This window comes from Merops nubicus, unplaced genomic scaffold (genome assembly GCF_000691845.1).
Source record: "Merops nubicus isolate BGI_N331 unplaced genomic scaffold, ASM69184v1 scaffold4387, whole genome shotgun sequence".
NCBI classification, from domain to species: domain Eukaryota; kingdom Metazoa; phylum Chordata; class Aves; order Coraciiformes; family Meropidae; genus Merops; species Merops nubicus.
Window position 1 is genome coordinate 75,743 of NW_008622369.1, and position 15,043 is coordinate 90,785.

Consider the following 15,043-nt stretch of genomic DNA (forward strand, 5'->3'; position numbering starts at 1 on the left):
TAGATGACTAGGTATGACTACCCTGATTGCATGAGGAATGTGTGAGAGAAAAATTGAACATGACCTAAAGAGGCATTTATATGAACTAAAATGTCATCTTTAAAGATCAACCTCTTAGCTGATTTCAGTGATATTAGAAAATGCCACATCTATCACAAAGAAACTGTAATGCTTCTACATCTTTAAGGAGATATAAACCCCCCATTCTTATCCTGATGATCATGAGACACCAAGCCTTAAATTTGCCACTGGCTTCACAAGCCTCTTACACTTCAGATGCTGAAAATCAAATATAGGCAAGTCTCTAGAATTACAGGAAGAAGATACAGATTCTTGGAAGGATGAGGGTTGTTTTTTTTTTTTTTTTTTTTTTTATGTTGGTATCTTGCCAAAAATTGAAATGATGAAGTAAGTTCCACAGAAGATGGCTGTCATACAAGCCTCTCAAGCTGGAGCCTTTCCCTCAAAAATACATGTAAGGAGGGATAATTTATTTTATCCATCTTTGGATGGATACAGTTTTTTGGATGAAAGCTATTTTATGTTCATAAAACACCCGAATACCGATGAAAAATAATATGAAGTATATGTCATATTTAAGGAATGAAATATGCTTTGTTAATGTGCATTTATAACAAAATCCAGGTCTGTACCCCTCTTCCTACTGACAGGACCACTCCTTGCTCCTGATACATGTACAGCTGAAAGTGAATTGTGGTTTAGATGCTATCTTCTGCCCTGAACTGGGACCTCAACCTCCATGCAGTGTCTGAGTAGACTCCATGCAAAGTCTATTGCCTCGGAGCCTCAGCCCTTGAACTTGGGTTTGGAAGTCTTTCAAGCCTACTCTGATTTACATGAGTAGAATAAATGTTAGTATCTGGATAATTTACCTGAATGTTGCTAGTTTCACTCCCCAAACTCTTACCTTTACTTTTCACATAGTCACTTTACTCAGACTTACCTTTTCAACTGCATGATAATCAACCTTTTCTTCACTCTTTTAGGTAGGATACAGTAGAGAGGAAAACATAATAAAATAAAAACTAAAGGTGTGTTTCTGGTTCCATGAGTTTAAATGACAGAAGATGGAGTCATAGCCAGTGCTGACTTAACCATGAACTGGAAAAAATGTGCTCCCATCTTTCCCTGACTTACTTGAAATACACCAGATTGATTCCAAATACCAGCCAAAAAACAATCTCAAATCAAAGTTTTTGTTGATGATGGGTTTTCATGTGTGTGAGCAGGCATGTTAGGCTATGCAGAAGAATACTGAGGATAGGAACATGAACATCTCCATACTCTTACCTCACACAAAGCCAGAAAACATCTACAACTTTAAATAGCATGTCAAATTAATTCAAGTATACAGAAAGACTGCAGCAATTTTATGAACAGTATCAACTATTGTTTTCTAGTAAGAAGACAGGGAGCAGAACATAAAGCTAGTTATCATATCCATTAGCAAAGCTCTCAAAACCTGCTTCTCTGTGTATGTCATTAATTAAAGTAACCAAGCTCAAGAGCTTGGTCATACAAACACTTAGGTCAAGTGCAAAGTTGAAATTCTTGAATAGTGAAGAACTTTACTACTGCCTGTGTGGGTGAGTTCTCATGCAGTGCCACCCCTTGGCACCAATGCCACTTCCTGTGATGACAACATTGTTTCCCACAGCCACTTAAATGCCATGGGAAAGAACAGCTGTAAAACTAAGGCACTCCACAAAGAGGAGATGAAAAAAAAAACAGGAAAAACATAAGGACAGATGAGTTAAAGTAAATGGAGAGAGAATACAGTGTTAATACCTGAAGAGGGTGTTAAACAAAGAGTAGTTTGGTAGGAAGAAACAGCAAAAAGAAAGACTACACAAAGAAGAAATACATTTTTTTTTTTTTTTTAGGGGTGAAATACCAATAGAATAAAGAAAGAGGGAAGGGGGAAAAGTTGAGAGAAGATGAAAGATAACTAAGAAATCCAATCCACTACAAACTGTACTGCCACAGAGAGATACAGGTCAGATGAGATGTTAGGGAACTGACTGATGTTAAGACACCTGAACTTGAAACAATCACAGAACAATTAGTTACACACTTCCATCACACTGCCACCTTAAAATGAAAGAGAGCTTAGAAATTAATTTCAAGAGGGCCAGGCCTGTTTACTTGTGATGTCAAGCTTCTCCAGCAACTAATTTTAGAAAAATCTAAAGTAACTTTCTTTTTCATACTGTGGTGTCAGTACCACAGTAAGGATGGACAGGGTACATCAGCAATGCAAGTCATGCAGCAAAAGTTAATTCCTTTTTCTGGAAAATAACAAAAGGATTAATGTGCCTCAATTTGTTTTACTTGAGTTCATATGACAGATATTGAATGTTACCATAAAACTTGTCTCTCAGTTTATATTTCAATATTTTTGGAAGTAGAAAATACTTGAGGCAACCTGGTATACCAGATTGCATTGACATGCTGCACGAAGGAAAAAACCTGTGAAGTACATGACCACTGTTTTCATTATTGTTTAACTGAAAAAATGTGCAGATGGTTTTCAGTGGGGAGGAGTGGTATATTGTTCCTTAACACTGTTCTCAAGATCATTGATGAAGACATTTCAATAATGCATTGCTACCTGTGAAGCCTCATTCCACATACAAACCTCTGTATCATCATATAGCATTACCTCTGTGTACAGAGGTACAGTGACTTGACAGACTGCTGGTACTAATTTTTCAGAAAGATCATTTTAAAAAGGCAGAAAATAATAGCTCTTTCAGCTAGACCAGGAAAAGCTTCCCTTCTAGTTGATCATTGAGGTAACAATCCCAGACAATTCAGTTAGCGTCAGACAGGTTTAGATGCTTTAAAGATCCAGTTATAGCAAAATTTACTAGCATTGAACCCCAAAGTATTCAATTAACCAAAGTATTAAGTACATATACACTACCTGTTTGTTCACATTTTAGGTTTTGTGTAAAACAAAACCAACCAACCCAACCATTGGATTTAAGCAATGAATTCAGGAATTGTGGAGTTGGGTGGTTTTTTTTGTTTTGTTTTTTTTTTGGGGGGTGGGGGGGTGAGGTCTTTTGTTTTTTCTTTCATTTTCTGGATGCAAAATCAAATAAGATTGCAAGGCTTTTATCCCAGTATTTTAGCTACAGAACTAAGACAGAGCAGATATTCCCTAGAGGAGTTAAGCCCTTTCATTGCATTGCCTTCCTTATTTCCTCTGTTCTCTACACCCCCCTGAAACAGTTCCTGGTTTTTGAACAGCCGTTTTTAAACTGTCTATAGAGTAAGTCGTTCTCTGTTACAGATGGCATAAACTTCAATGCAGCTAAGAGTTAAGTCAAAAAAAAAAAAGCAGGAGCTTTTCAGGTGCCTGAATCCTGATGATTTTCTTTGCTATCATCAAGTAGTGTTCAAGTGTGCTATTAGCACAAGGCCACTGCACTCCTCTTCCAAATAGAAATTGCTTTTCTCTTTCAGGAGTCTTCTTTGAAACCTCATATTGTATCAAGAGCACAAAACAGCTTTATGTAACCTCCTCCAAAAAGCAGTTCTGAACATGAGGGAAGGGAAAAGAAAAGAATGGATGTAGGTTACAATAAGAATATTTCCATAAAATGTGGTCCTATCTGTCATCTGAGCTATTAAATTAAACCTGAAATCTATTCTGAAGGAGGAGACGGCAAAATGCTCTGTCTCTTTTCAGCAATAACCTAGAAATCCTTTTCATCTTACAGAAGAACTCCTCAAAGCACCTGCTTTAGGAAATTCAGACTATGGCTTATATCACAGGCATTGCAACCTTAGTCACCTCATGATTTTGTATTCCTGTTCCTGGAATAAACGGAAAGCAGATTAAAAGGATTTTTGTTATTTTCCAGAATCATATAACCCAAGCCATTACCCAAAAAATCTGAAGGCTGAGGCAGTATCTCAAAACTACTCTCTTTTTTCTGGCTCAGAATTAAAACCTACACATTTACAGGACTTCCACTGCAGTGTTACAAAACACAGTTAATACCTGAGAAACAGCGTCCTTGAGAAAAACAAGAATTGCTTGTGTTTTTCAGCAGTTCTGAAATTCCCCATTTCCAGACTCAAAAAAGCACCCAAACCTGGTTTAGTTCAACATCCTAGCTGCTGTGTCTCATATGTAAAAGAAACCACTTCCTCATACCAGTGGCTATGAAAGATGACCAGTAGAAGATGGCAAAATCTGGGAGCTCAGGAATTACTAAAAAGGTATGAGCATGGACCACTGGAAGATGTAAATCTCACCTGCCAGGTGTTGCAACTATGTTTTAGTCTTTCACCAGCTTCTTTTAAGGAACTACACTCATAGCAACACTAGAAGTGTGCAATGTTGCCATTTACACGTCCTCTCAGGTAATCTGATCATACCACAGTGCAGACACAACCTCAGAAACAAAGTTTTCAGGAGCTAACAGAGTAGTATGGTGGTGCCGGCCATTAGAAAGTCAGCCAACACCAGGCATTTTAGAGTTGTTTCTTTCAGCAGACATCAGAATTTCTTTTGTTCAACTTTGCTTAACTGTGAAGGATGCACAGAAGGTCCAGCTTCCCTGAACACAGGAGAAAAATGAAAGGAAGCTGTTCACTGATAGAAGACTGGTCCCAACCGAAGCACTTAAATTCCCATCTCCTCCTGTTTCTGCTCTTCAACTCAACAATCCTCACTGTGCTGAAGACAGTTTTGCTGGTTCTCAATGCCAACACCACCTCCTCCATCACCCTGCCACAGCCTGCGGTCCCCAGAGGCCACCAGTTACAGCACAGGGGCTGTAGCTTAAATTTGCTGGCTTACAAATGCTTCAAACTCTCCAGAGCTACAGGACCCAGCAGAAGAAAGGTGTCCTACAACCACAGTTTGAGGATGCCATTAAAAATTAGAACAAGAGTCTGTGCATGGTCAAAATAATTGGTTGAAAACAATTATCATGGTAAGTCTGGAAGTGGCAGCAGCCATTAGCACCTTGACTTTAATCACAGCCATATAAAACCTTGTTATTGATTTTCCTTGAGTCAGTTATGCACATATCTACCTTTATCAAAGCCAATGGAATACAGGACATCTCCCCACACGCCTGCCTCCCAAAATTGCTTAGTGTAAGATCCAGCCAAAAAAAATCCCCCACAATTCTGTCTTAATACAATAGTCTACATAACTTGCCACACAAGCACTGTCTATGGGGTTTTGCATTTCTGAGTGTTTTAAAATTTCCATAACACATCAATAAAGAATATTTTAAAGCATGAGGCATAAAGAATTTATAATTATTTTAGTAGTATTGCATCAATTAGAGCACATTTTGAAGCAGTAATTCATTTTTTAAATCTGAATCTCTTTCAACTTGGAAATAATCTCTAAAAAAAAATCTTTTCAAATCACATGAACATTGCCTTTATTTTTTTACTTGGCTGGACACAATATATGCTAAAATGAATCACTAATGCTAAAAGACATGACCTTATTTTTTCATAGATCGTGCCCTATTCTTGAGCAAAAGATTCAGGTTGCAAAAAGGCAGAAACAAATCCAGAGCAGAGTTTTAAGCACAGCTCTCAGAGGACTTTTCACTGTAAGAGCACAGTGCTGCCAGAGGCACGTATGGACATGCCCCAAGGTCTCTCTTTCTGGCTTATCTTCTCAAGAAGGCAGAGCAGCAAAATCAATAGTGGTTCTGCTATACATTGTGTTTACTATATGTAAAAACATTCTTTTGCAGAGCATAAATTGAGGGTTATAGTTTTAAACAACTGCTCCAGGGCTAGAGTGAACACTTAACTCATCTGACAAAAAGAAGAAAAGGAACTAGGGCTCTCTGCTGCTGGATTTGGATGTTTGCTGCATATTGGACCCTGAAGCTCATATTAAGCTTCTGAAACCTGTTGCTTTGACCAGGTAACCTGCTATCAGAACCGCTATTAATAACTTTCAAAAAAATGGGTCACAAGTTTTAAAGTGCAAACATCATCTGGGAGAAAGATGCGAGGGGAGTTAGACACCCACTGCAGACAGAATAAAATTCTTGCTGTGTGCAATGTGGAACCTCACAGCAGACACACAAAAAAAGCTTCAGCAGAAATTACTTGTTTGCAAATGTAATCTTTCATTCAATGAGCTAGAAGGAAACTGAACAGATTACAGCTAAAGGTAACAAGAACGTTCCTCAGTTATCTTTTGAATTTTAAATCAGTAAAACTGTTGTTGGTACACCTGTCTGAGGATGACATTTTTATCTTATTTTTCTGATGTCCCTAGAAAAAGATAAACTGCACAGGTAATTGGAAGAGCTGTTCTATTGCTGGCAAGAGAAAAGTTACACAGCAGTCAAAAACTGACTCTCAGGAAAGCCAGACTGTACATACTCCTACTCTACATAAACACACAAAAAGTAGAGTATTTCAGAACAAGGAATAGCTTCATCCACAAATAAAGTTGTATGTATTTTTATACATGCTAACTGAAATAAATTAGAACAAATGGCAATCAAACACCCACATACAACAGGTTCTCATAATCGAGATAGAACTCTGCATTTCCTAAATAATTATTTAATTTTGAACAGAATGGCTTTTAGAAGATATTTATTTTAACAATAACAACAAAAAAACCTGAGAGGACTGAGCTTTTTGTGTATGTGTCTGGCATCAAGAATTCAACATATCTGCCAGGCATTCAAGACTGATGCTACAACGAGCTTTGCCAGTGGCACAGGATCTGAAAGACCCACAGGTTCTGTCATTGGAGGCTCTGTAAGCTCTGTGGTGACACTAGGTGAAAGCAAATGGGATCAGATCCCCCTGGACAGCGTAAGTATGCAACCAAGGGGCAATTTTTGATATTTGCTGTTGTTTGGTTTCATCTAAACAATGAGAAAGGCAACTAGATGGTAAATTACACATATGTAGGCTTTACAGAATGCACGAGCTTAACCCCTTCCTCCTCTGCTATCAGCAGGAGCAGAATTTCTCACACTTTTCTATCCCTTCTGCAGACAAGAATTTAAAATCCCTGCCCCCTGTGCTGCTGAATTAAGGCCTCATGAGATACAAGGTAAGACTCTACACCTGACAGTGGATGCAAAAGGAAATTCTTGGCTTCCCCCTCCATAAAAGAGATGGATTTTCACTTGGGAATGCAGAACCACAAATATTTAAAATGTCTTTCAGGATGTAGTAACTTTCACTAGAAAGGCAAATCTATATAGAGGTAAAATTTCCAGAAATAGCTACTATTTCTATTAGTATTGGTCTACTGATCAAGCATAAACAGCAATAAGCTTGGTAAGGTTAGTGTAGTTACTCCATCAAAACATCACTTTCTGGTTTACTGAGTGAAGCACAAGCTTGGAAGAATGGAGATTTTCAGATTGATTATTCTCTTTTCTATGTGATATCCCATCATAAAATAATGACATCCTATCAGTCCTGTCCCAACCAGTGTGGTTCATGAGCCTCCTTTTCACTTCTGTTTTGAAACATCTGTTTAAACTACAGCTACTTCCAACTTACCCTTTAAGGTTATCTCCTTTCTACTTTAGAAAGCTTTTCACAGAAAAACTAAGAATCCTGCAAGGCAGTAATTCAAGTCATTCGTGCCATGATCCTGCATCACCAACACTTTCACAGAGCCATCATAAAACCTCCTTTTTACGCTTACTAAAAATAATCCACAAAATAGCAAACGACCACCCCAAAACCAACTCTTCTGTCACACAAATCAAACAAAAGAGTCCTAGAGTAAAACTAATACAGACCTCCTCTTGAAATAACTGTATTTTCATCTAATGCTGATTACTGTTAGATTTAATATAAAATTTCAAAGCCCTCCCCTAGAGGGCTGCAACAATTGTGAAACTGGCAGCTGAGGTGGAAATTAAAAGCACAGAGCAAGAAATCTCTAGTGAATTTGTTGCAGCCAGTACAAATAGGAAGCAGTTAGCAGAAGGAAACCCTTTACTGTCAAATGGAAAAGAAAGAAAGATCATCTTTTAAATAAACTTTCATTTCTCCTTTTTCCCCCCCTTTTACTCTCAGATACATACGCAGAATATATTTGGAGGCAGTGAAAGAGTGGAGCTTAAAAAATCACTCATCAAACAATTGTACGACTTTTAATAATTTATTAAAAGTCCTAAAACAAAGATCAAAAGAGAATATATCTAAGCATTTATATTCAATTCCACATTGCCTGATGACTAATTTGTAAAGAGTGCACAAGTCTTCACAACTGAAGCCAAATTCATTTGAGGATACTTTGATATAATGCCACAAAGGATATGAGCAGGAAGGCAGCAGGAGTTACAAATGGCAAAGCTCTATTAAAAGTGCTAATAAAAGAATAATGGTATTTCCTCATACTATGAATAAAAAGTGTTTGCCACAGAAGAATTTAGACACAGAAAAGAGTATCAAAGCTTCTGGTCCATCAGCTGCTTCTCCTTATTAGGTCTTGATTGACTTATTATTACATTTACCATAAAATGCATCAACAAAAAAAAAAAAGCAACAATCCCATTCAAAACCTTGTCACACTGATTTCCTTTACTCTTCATGTTTCTCAATTTTCTCAGGCCCTCAATATCTGCTTTACCAATCCTTGTAAATAATGCAAGCCTATCTGTACAAAAATACTTCAAAGTGATGGATTTAACTCAATTTAACTAAAAATCATAGAATATGCCTACTCTTTGACAATGGTTTTTTAAAACTACAAGTTTTCAAGTTGCTGGTAACTGTGGATCCCTCATGGCAACAACGTACCTAATAAATTTAATCCACTGATATTTGCACAATGTATTTCTGTCTCACAGACATACATGGAGTTACACACACACATCTGTTCACACAGAGAGACAGGTGCACATACACACACACTTCTGCCACCTTCTTCCCCTAAATGCAAAACCTAGCTAATTTTTCTAATCTATAGCTATTTGGTACGTGATCAGGAAAAGGAAGGGTAGAGTTTGGAACTTTCCTTTGAAATGTCTGAACCAAAAAAATGTTTCAAATCTTTCTTTTTTTTTGAAATGGATACTTGCAAAATCACACACGCTTTGCAAAACAGAAGCAGCAAGGGCAGTCATCTCACAGTGCTGACAGACTGTTAAAGGTTTAGGGCACTTGCTTAAAAAACATGCCCACAGATGCATCCAAGATAGGAGGAACTCCCCAAAATATTTACAAACCTACATAACTCTCCTTCAATCTGCTGCTTAATGCTCTCTTTTGCATATTGTCTGCAAACACCCCATGACATAGTGATAGCAAAGAAATGATGTGATCTCTGGCTCCTGGTTCTCCAAAATTTTCTTGTAACAGCTTTTATTTTTTATTTTACATTTCAGTGCCTTCATGGAAGTGACCGTCTTCTCTTACCTTATAGCCTGGGATATAATAAAGTTGTTTTTTTTTTTTTTTTTTTAAAGTGTTCCCAGACTTTACAAATAAGGATCAAGTTATAACGATGATCTACTTTTCTTCTCCTTCCCCCGGACAACCATCAAGCTGTTAAGCAAAGCAGCCTCTTCCAATGATGCTTCCAGAATCAATAGATAATTCATTAGCATCATGTATCTCAGGGCCCAATTGACACAACAGGCTAAGCAACAAATTCAAGGGTAACACAGTTTCTAAACAGAGAGTGAAAAAGAGGGGAATCCAACACCACATATGGTCACTTTGCAGGGTTTAGTGTCACTCTATAAATTATACTTCTATGAGGTTAATGTGAGTCATTGGTTTCACAAATCAGAAAATGTAGCTTTGCAAGCTTGGATTGAAGAAACAAAGAAATACTTATATGATAGCATAATTTTAAGTAAAATGAATACCCTATCACTTTCTACTTTATAATTTCCTCTCATTTTTTCATTAAACATGATATAATTATCACAAATGTTTGGAATTATTCTTAGCAAGAAACACAAGTAGTATATTTTTTTCTTACCTTATGATCATATGGATTGTATGAATGAAACAGCTGGGACAGATCCTTTGTTCTCTGTTTTTTCTGAAAAGTAATATTAATAAATAAATCATATTAGAAAAGTTAAAGGAAAGAGAAAGAGACTACTGATTTTATAAGCTGTATGCAGGTACAAACAGATTCTCTCCTCACTTTGTTAATGGAACTGTAGGTATGAAGACTATGGATATAAGGTATGCAGATTAATGATATTAAATATCACAGGAAATAATTAACATATATATTAACAATCTTAAGAGCATATCCTTAATAATTAATAAACACTAATCTATGGAACATCAGTGGAATGTGTAAACAATTCAGATTTAATTTCAGCATAATAAATCATTTCCAATGTCTTAGAATAAGATGACAAAACTTGAAGATTAGGCTCCAGTCCTGCAAAAACTTGCCCACTATTCTAGCATTCAGATGTAGTCTTCCTTTACAGCAGATTAGGTTTAAAGGAAGTCAGTTTAAAGAGGAAAAATTTATTATTTTTTGATTTCTTTGATGCTAATACTCTCATTATCTTGATTGTGAAAAATTAATAGGTGGTATGCCATTTAATGCCAAGGCAAAGGGAAAAATCCTTCTTCTGTTAAGAACAAAGTTCAAAGAAAACCTGCTTAATCCAGCTTCTACTGAAATCAGTGAAAGAGGCTTCAGTGATCTCAGCAGACATTAAATAGAATCACTCAGCTGCATCCTATGGAGGGGGGCAGGGAGAGGAGAAAACACCCTTGACTTTTAAGGCAGGGATGAGTCACAATTAAGTTCAGAGTTTTATTTGTCAAGATCAGTGTTGATTTATCTCATAGCTCAGGAAGGCAGAGCAGTGCACATTGGAAAAATGTGGAAAGGGGAGACAACTACAAGAACTCCTTGCTTGTAGTCTGTACTGTTGTCTTAATTCAGCCGCAAGTTCTGTCAAAGTATTTTTCCAACTAAACTGGCAGAATCTGTTCATGCTTCCAGCATGCTGGGAACTAAACAGGCAGCTGCAAGGCTGCAGTGTTTATTTTACCTTCTGGAAACTATAGGACAGTTTAGTAATTTTCGATTATGCAAAATAAGCTATGTATTTCCTTTCTTTACTGAGTTTCTGTTTTCAGTGGAAAGTTCAGCTGCAGCAACTTAGTCATAAATGCTGTAACTTTAGCTACTAATACAAATTTATGACAGCTGTACACTTCTCAGTCACTAAAAGTATCAGATTAATATTACTACTTCTATGAGGTCCTTACCTATGTTTTAGTTACAACAGCTAAAGAGTCAAGAAAACAATTTTTTTACTCCCTGTCCCTCTTTAAACAAGAATGGTAAACTTTGTTTTCAGTATGAGAAGGTTACTTTTGTCATAGATTCTATCAATTTTTGTCATATGAATTTGTCATATTGATTCTATTAAATTATAATATCTAATAAGACTTGTTTCTTTGAGTTTACTACAGGCTTTTGAAACCAAGAGAAGTGATATTAAAAAAGAGATTTCTCTTAGCATACTTTCTCACCAACTGAGCGCGCCTTTGCCAAAGGAAAAAAAAAATCTCATTTGGTAGGAGAACCCTCATCCTCTAACCCCCATTAATATATTTTTTAATTGCAATGGGAAAATCTCCCACTCAAAAGCATCAGGTAGCACAACCCAAATTCCATCACCATCTGACAATGACTTATTTCCTCTAGTACAGTTATACACAGTGAAAATGCTTAAAATACTTTTAAAAAGACTTGGAGAAATGTGATAATAAATTCAGAAGAGATATAAAGATTATTATTAAAAAGGCTGCTTAAAGACCTAATTTAATGTAGAATCATATAAGAAGTTGACATTAGTTTGGAATCTGGAGACTTCCATTAGTCTTTCTAGGATGCCTCTCAAATCCAGAAAAAGTCTAATTCTTGCTTTTTCTTATTGAATACCATTTCTCGCCTACCCGTTTTGACTGCACACCAAGTGCTTTTTGAGTATTTTTATTGTAATAGCTTTAGTAACACACAAAAAAACCCTATATGACAGAAACCTTCCCATCTCTGGCCAAAATGCTATTTACACACTAAGCTAGACAAGATGAAGAATGACACAACATATTGACATAGTCTTCCACTTTTTATTATAGGAGATTGTTTCTTTCCTACCTTTCCACAAAAAGTAGAAGTTTTGCTTTCTGTATAAACCCCAAATGCTCTCAACTGGGGAAATGCTGGAAAACCATGATGCAGAGGAACATGGAGTATAGCTTTTGGAAATGCAGACGAAAAAATGCCACCCTAAAATTCCCAGGATGCCCCATATGCTTAGCTGATCTAAATCCAAACAGCACTTGACTACTTTGTAGGAACTCCAAATACACAGAGGTAAACAAGTCTCACGCAGAGTTAAGGTTGTTTAGTGGTAATTTGTGTCTTTCTAGAACACAGAGTTCATCTTAACTCAGATGTCTTTTAAAAAACAGAAATATAAAATATTTAAAAACACGGAGACTAAGAAAAGGAGAAAGAATTCATGCTGCTATAATGACGACCCCCTGTTCAACTCCTACAGAAGGAATTAATCATGCAGTATTATTAAAGGATTTTTACGTGGAGAAAAGACATGGTCCCCAGCTCACCTGTAAGCAGTGTGAAGCCCAGAGTAAAGCAGGCCTTTCCATGTCTAGGTGTGACAGAGGAAAATAAGGAGCCCAAAAGCTCCTTCTCCTTTATTTCCACCAGCACACTACTTTAGTCCCTAACTGCCTATTTACATCTCCCTAGAATTTATTTCCTTGAGGCAGCTTCATACTCCTATTTCTCATTCTTTGGTTTAGTCCAACAGCCCTTTCAAACACTCTCTTGAGTATTTTTCCTCCCTGTCTTCCTGCACTTTCCCTTTAGTGTTCTGATTCCCCACTGCTTTGTTCTGGACCAATAACTGTTAAAATCACACAGTAGAAAGACACTCAAAAGCTCCTCCTGAACCTAGGCTGTTCCAGGTACAGCAGCAGCATTGCTTTCAAATATCCTTACAGATTTGCCCAGGATATATTTAAATCTATTATATTTCTGAAAAAAGTTCAAGAGTCTTTCCAATATCACCATACAAATTAGCACCAAATATTTCCAGGTAGCAGCATCAGACTCGTAGCTTATTTCCATCCTTCTCTCAAGCTTGCCATAAATTGATACAGCCCATGTTCAGAAACCACGGAACACTTCCTTAAACCAAGCTCCTCTTGGTTACCTGTCAATCTCTTAGTCTGTCTGAATATAATTTTGGTGCAAGAGCATTTGAGACGTAACAAGAAAGACTCTAGATAGAAGGTTCCCAAATAGATGTATGTATGTTTGTGTGTGTGTTTAATGTGGATCACTAAAAATATATGAATATCAGCATAAGAACAAGTTTTTACTTTTCTGTTTTGGTAGGTTTAAAAAAATTATATATTATATGGGAGACACAATTGAAACACTTTTTATTCCTATCTTCAGATGGAAAAGTATGTGAAAGCCTGATGAAGTAGGGATTGAAGTGTTGTGGCAGGACTGAGTTAAATACTGTAAAATCACATATGCACGTACACAAGTATGCAAGGATGGAAGGGTTTCACTGAGTAAAACAAAACTTTTTAAAGCTAGTTCTTTCAAGCATGTGACTAAAATACACATAAGTTGCTGCTTGTCAAAGGACAGGCAGTGTCCAACAGTTACAAAAATAAGAACCAGAAACCAACGTCAACTATCAATCATAGAATCATAGAATCATAGGGGTTGGAAGGGACCTCGAAAGATCATCTAGCCCACCCCCCCTGCCAGAGCAGGATCACCTAGAGTACATCACACAGGAAGGTGTCCAGGCGGGTTTTGAATGACTCCAGTGAAGGAGACTCCACAACCTCTCTGGGCAGCCTGTTCCAGTGCTCCGGCACCCTCACAGGAAAAAAAATTTTCCTGATATTCACCTTGAACCTCCTATGCTCCAATTTGCACCCATTACCCCTTGTCCTATCACAGGTCATCACTGAAAAAAGCTTAATTCCATCTTCCTGACACTCCCCCTTTACATATTTGTAAACATTGATGAGGTCACCCCTCAGTCTCCTTTTCTCCAGGCTAAAGCGACCCAGCTCCCTCAGCCTTTCCTCATAAGGGAGATGCTCCACTCCCCTAATCATCTTTGTAGCCCTACGCTGGACTCTCTCCAGCAGTTCCCTGTCCTTCCTGAACTGAGGGGCCCAGAGCTGGACACAATATTCCAGATGTGGCCTCACCAATGCAGAATAGAGGGGGAGGAGAACCTCTCTTGACCGACTAACCACACCCTTTCTAATGCACCCCAGGATGCCATTGGCCTTCTTGGCTACCAGGACACACTGCTGGCTCATGGTCATCCTGCTGTCTACCAGGACCCCCAGGTCCCTTTCCCCTACACTGCTCTCCAGCAGGTCAGCCCCCAACAATGTTTCTTACAGCAACATACACAGATGATATTAGGAGCGAGCAAGTAGCACATTATCATAATTTCATTATTCCCCTCTGCAAGCAATTAATGTAATTAATACATATTTTATTCTAAATATTTCCTTTCTCTGCCTCTCAATTTCTGGCCCTCAGATTTTAAAAGTCTTAATTTTAACTACTGAGAATTTTTTAAAGGGACAGTGGTCATCTGAGAAGCTTATTATATGTTTAAAGTATAGCAACAATAAAAAAAGTGTGCTTTTAGAACATATTGAGAATCATAAACCAACAAAGTCAAGAGTTAGTGTCCTTGGTGTTTTTACTCTTTTTTCTTGTGTTCTGATTTTTAAGAATAATGAAACATTTTCTAATGCTTTAAGTGACCTACACTGTGGATTATTATCCTGCTTTTGATTAGCAAACATCACTTAAAGAACAAACAGGCAGAATGTCAAAAAACCCCCAACCAACAAAAAACCCAAATCATACAGGACGAACCTCTAAACTGAAAACATTTTCTTCACAAGTTAACCAACAATTTCATGTTGAACACTTCAGAAAAACACAGATGAACTATTTTTTTTTTCTTTCCCT

The 15,043-nt window shown here is 37.3% G+C and overlaps 1 protein-coding gene across 1 annotated transcript in view; it reads right to left on the reverse strand.

The window, feature by feature from the left end:
* The window catches only part of CDKAL1 (CDK5 regulatory subunit associated protein 1-like 1), a gene marked incomplete at its 3' end in the record, with an annotated part of 265,833 nt that overhangs the window by 56,861 nt on the left and 193,929 nt on the right, over positions 1–15,043 (reverse strand). The window contains exon 9 of the mRNA XM_008944761.1: positions 9,989–10,051. Within this exon, the coding sequence (XP_008943009.1) occupies positions 9,989–10,051 (63 nt within the window). The remainder of the gene's footprint in view (positions 1–9,988; positions 10,052–15,043) is intronic.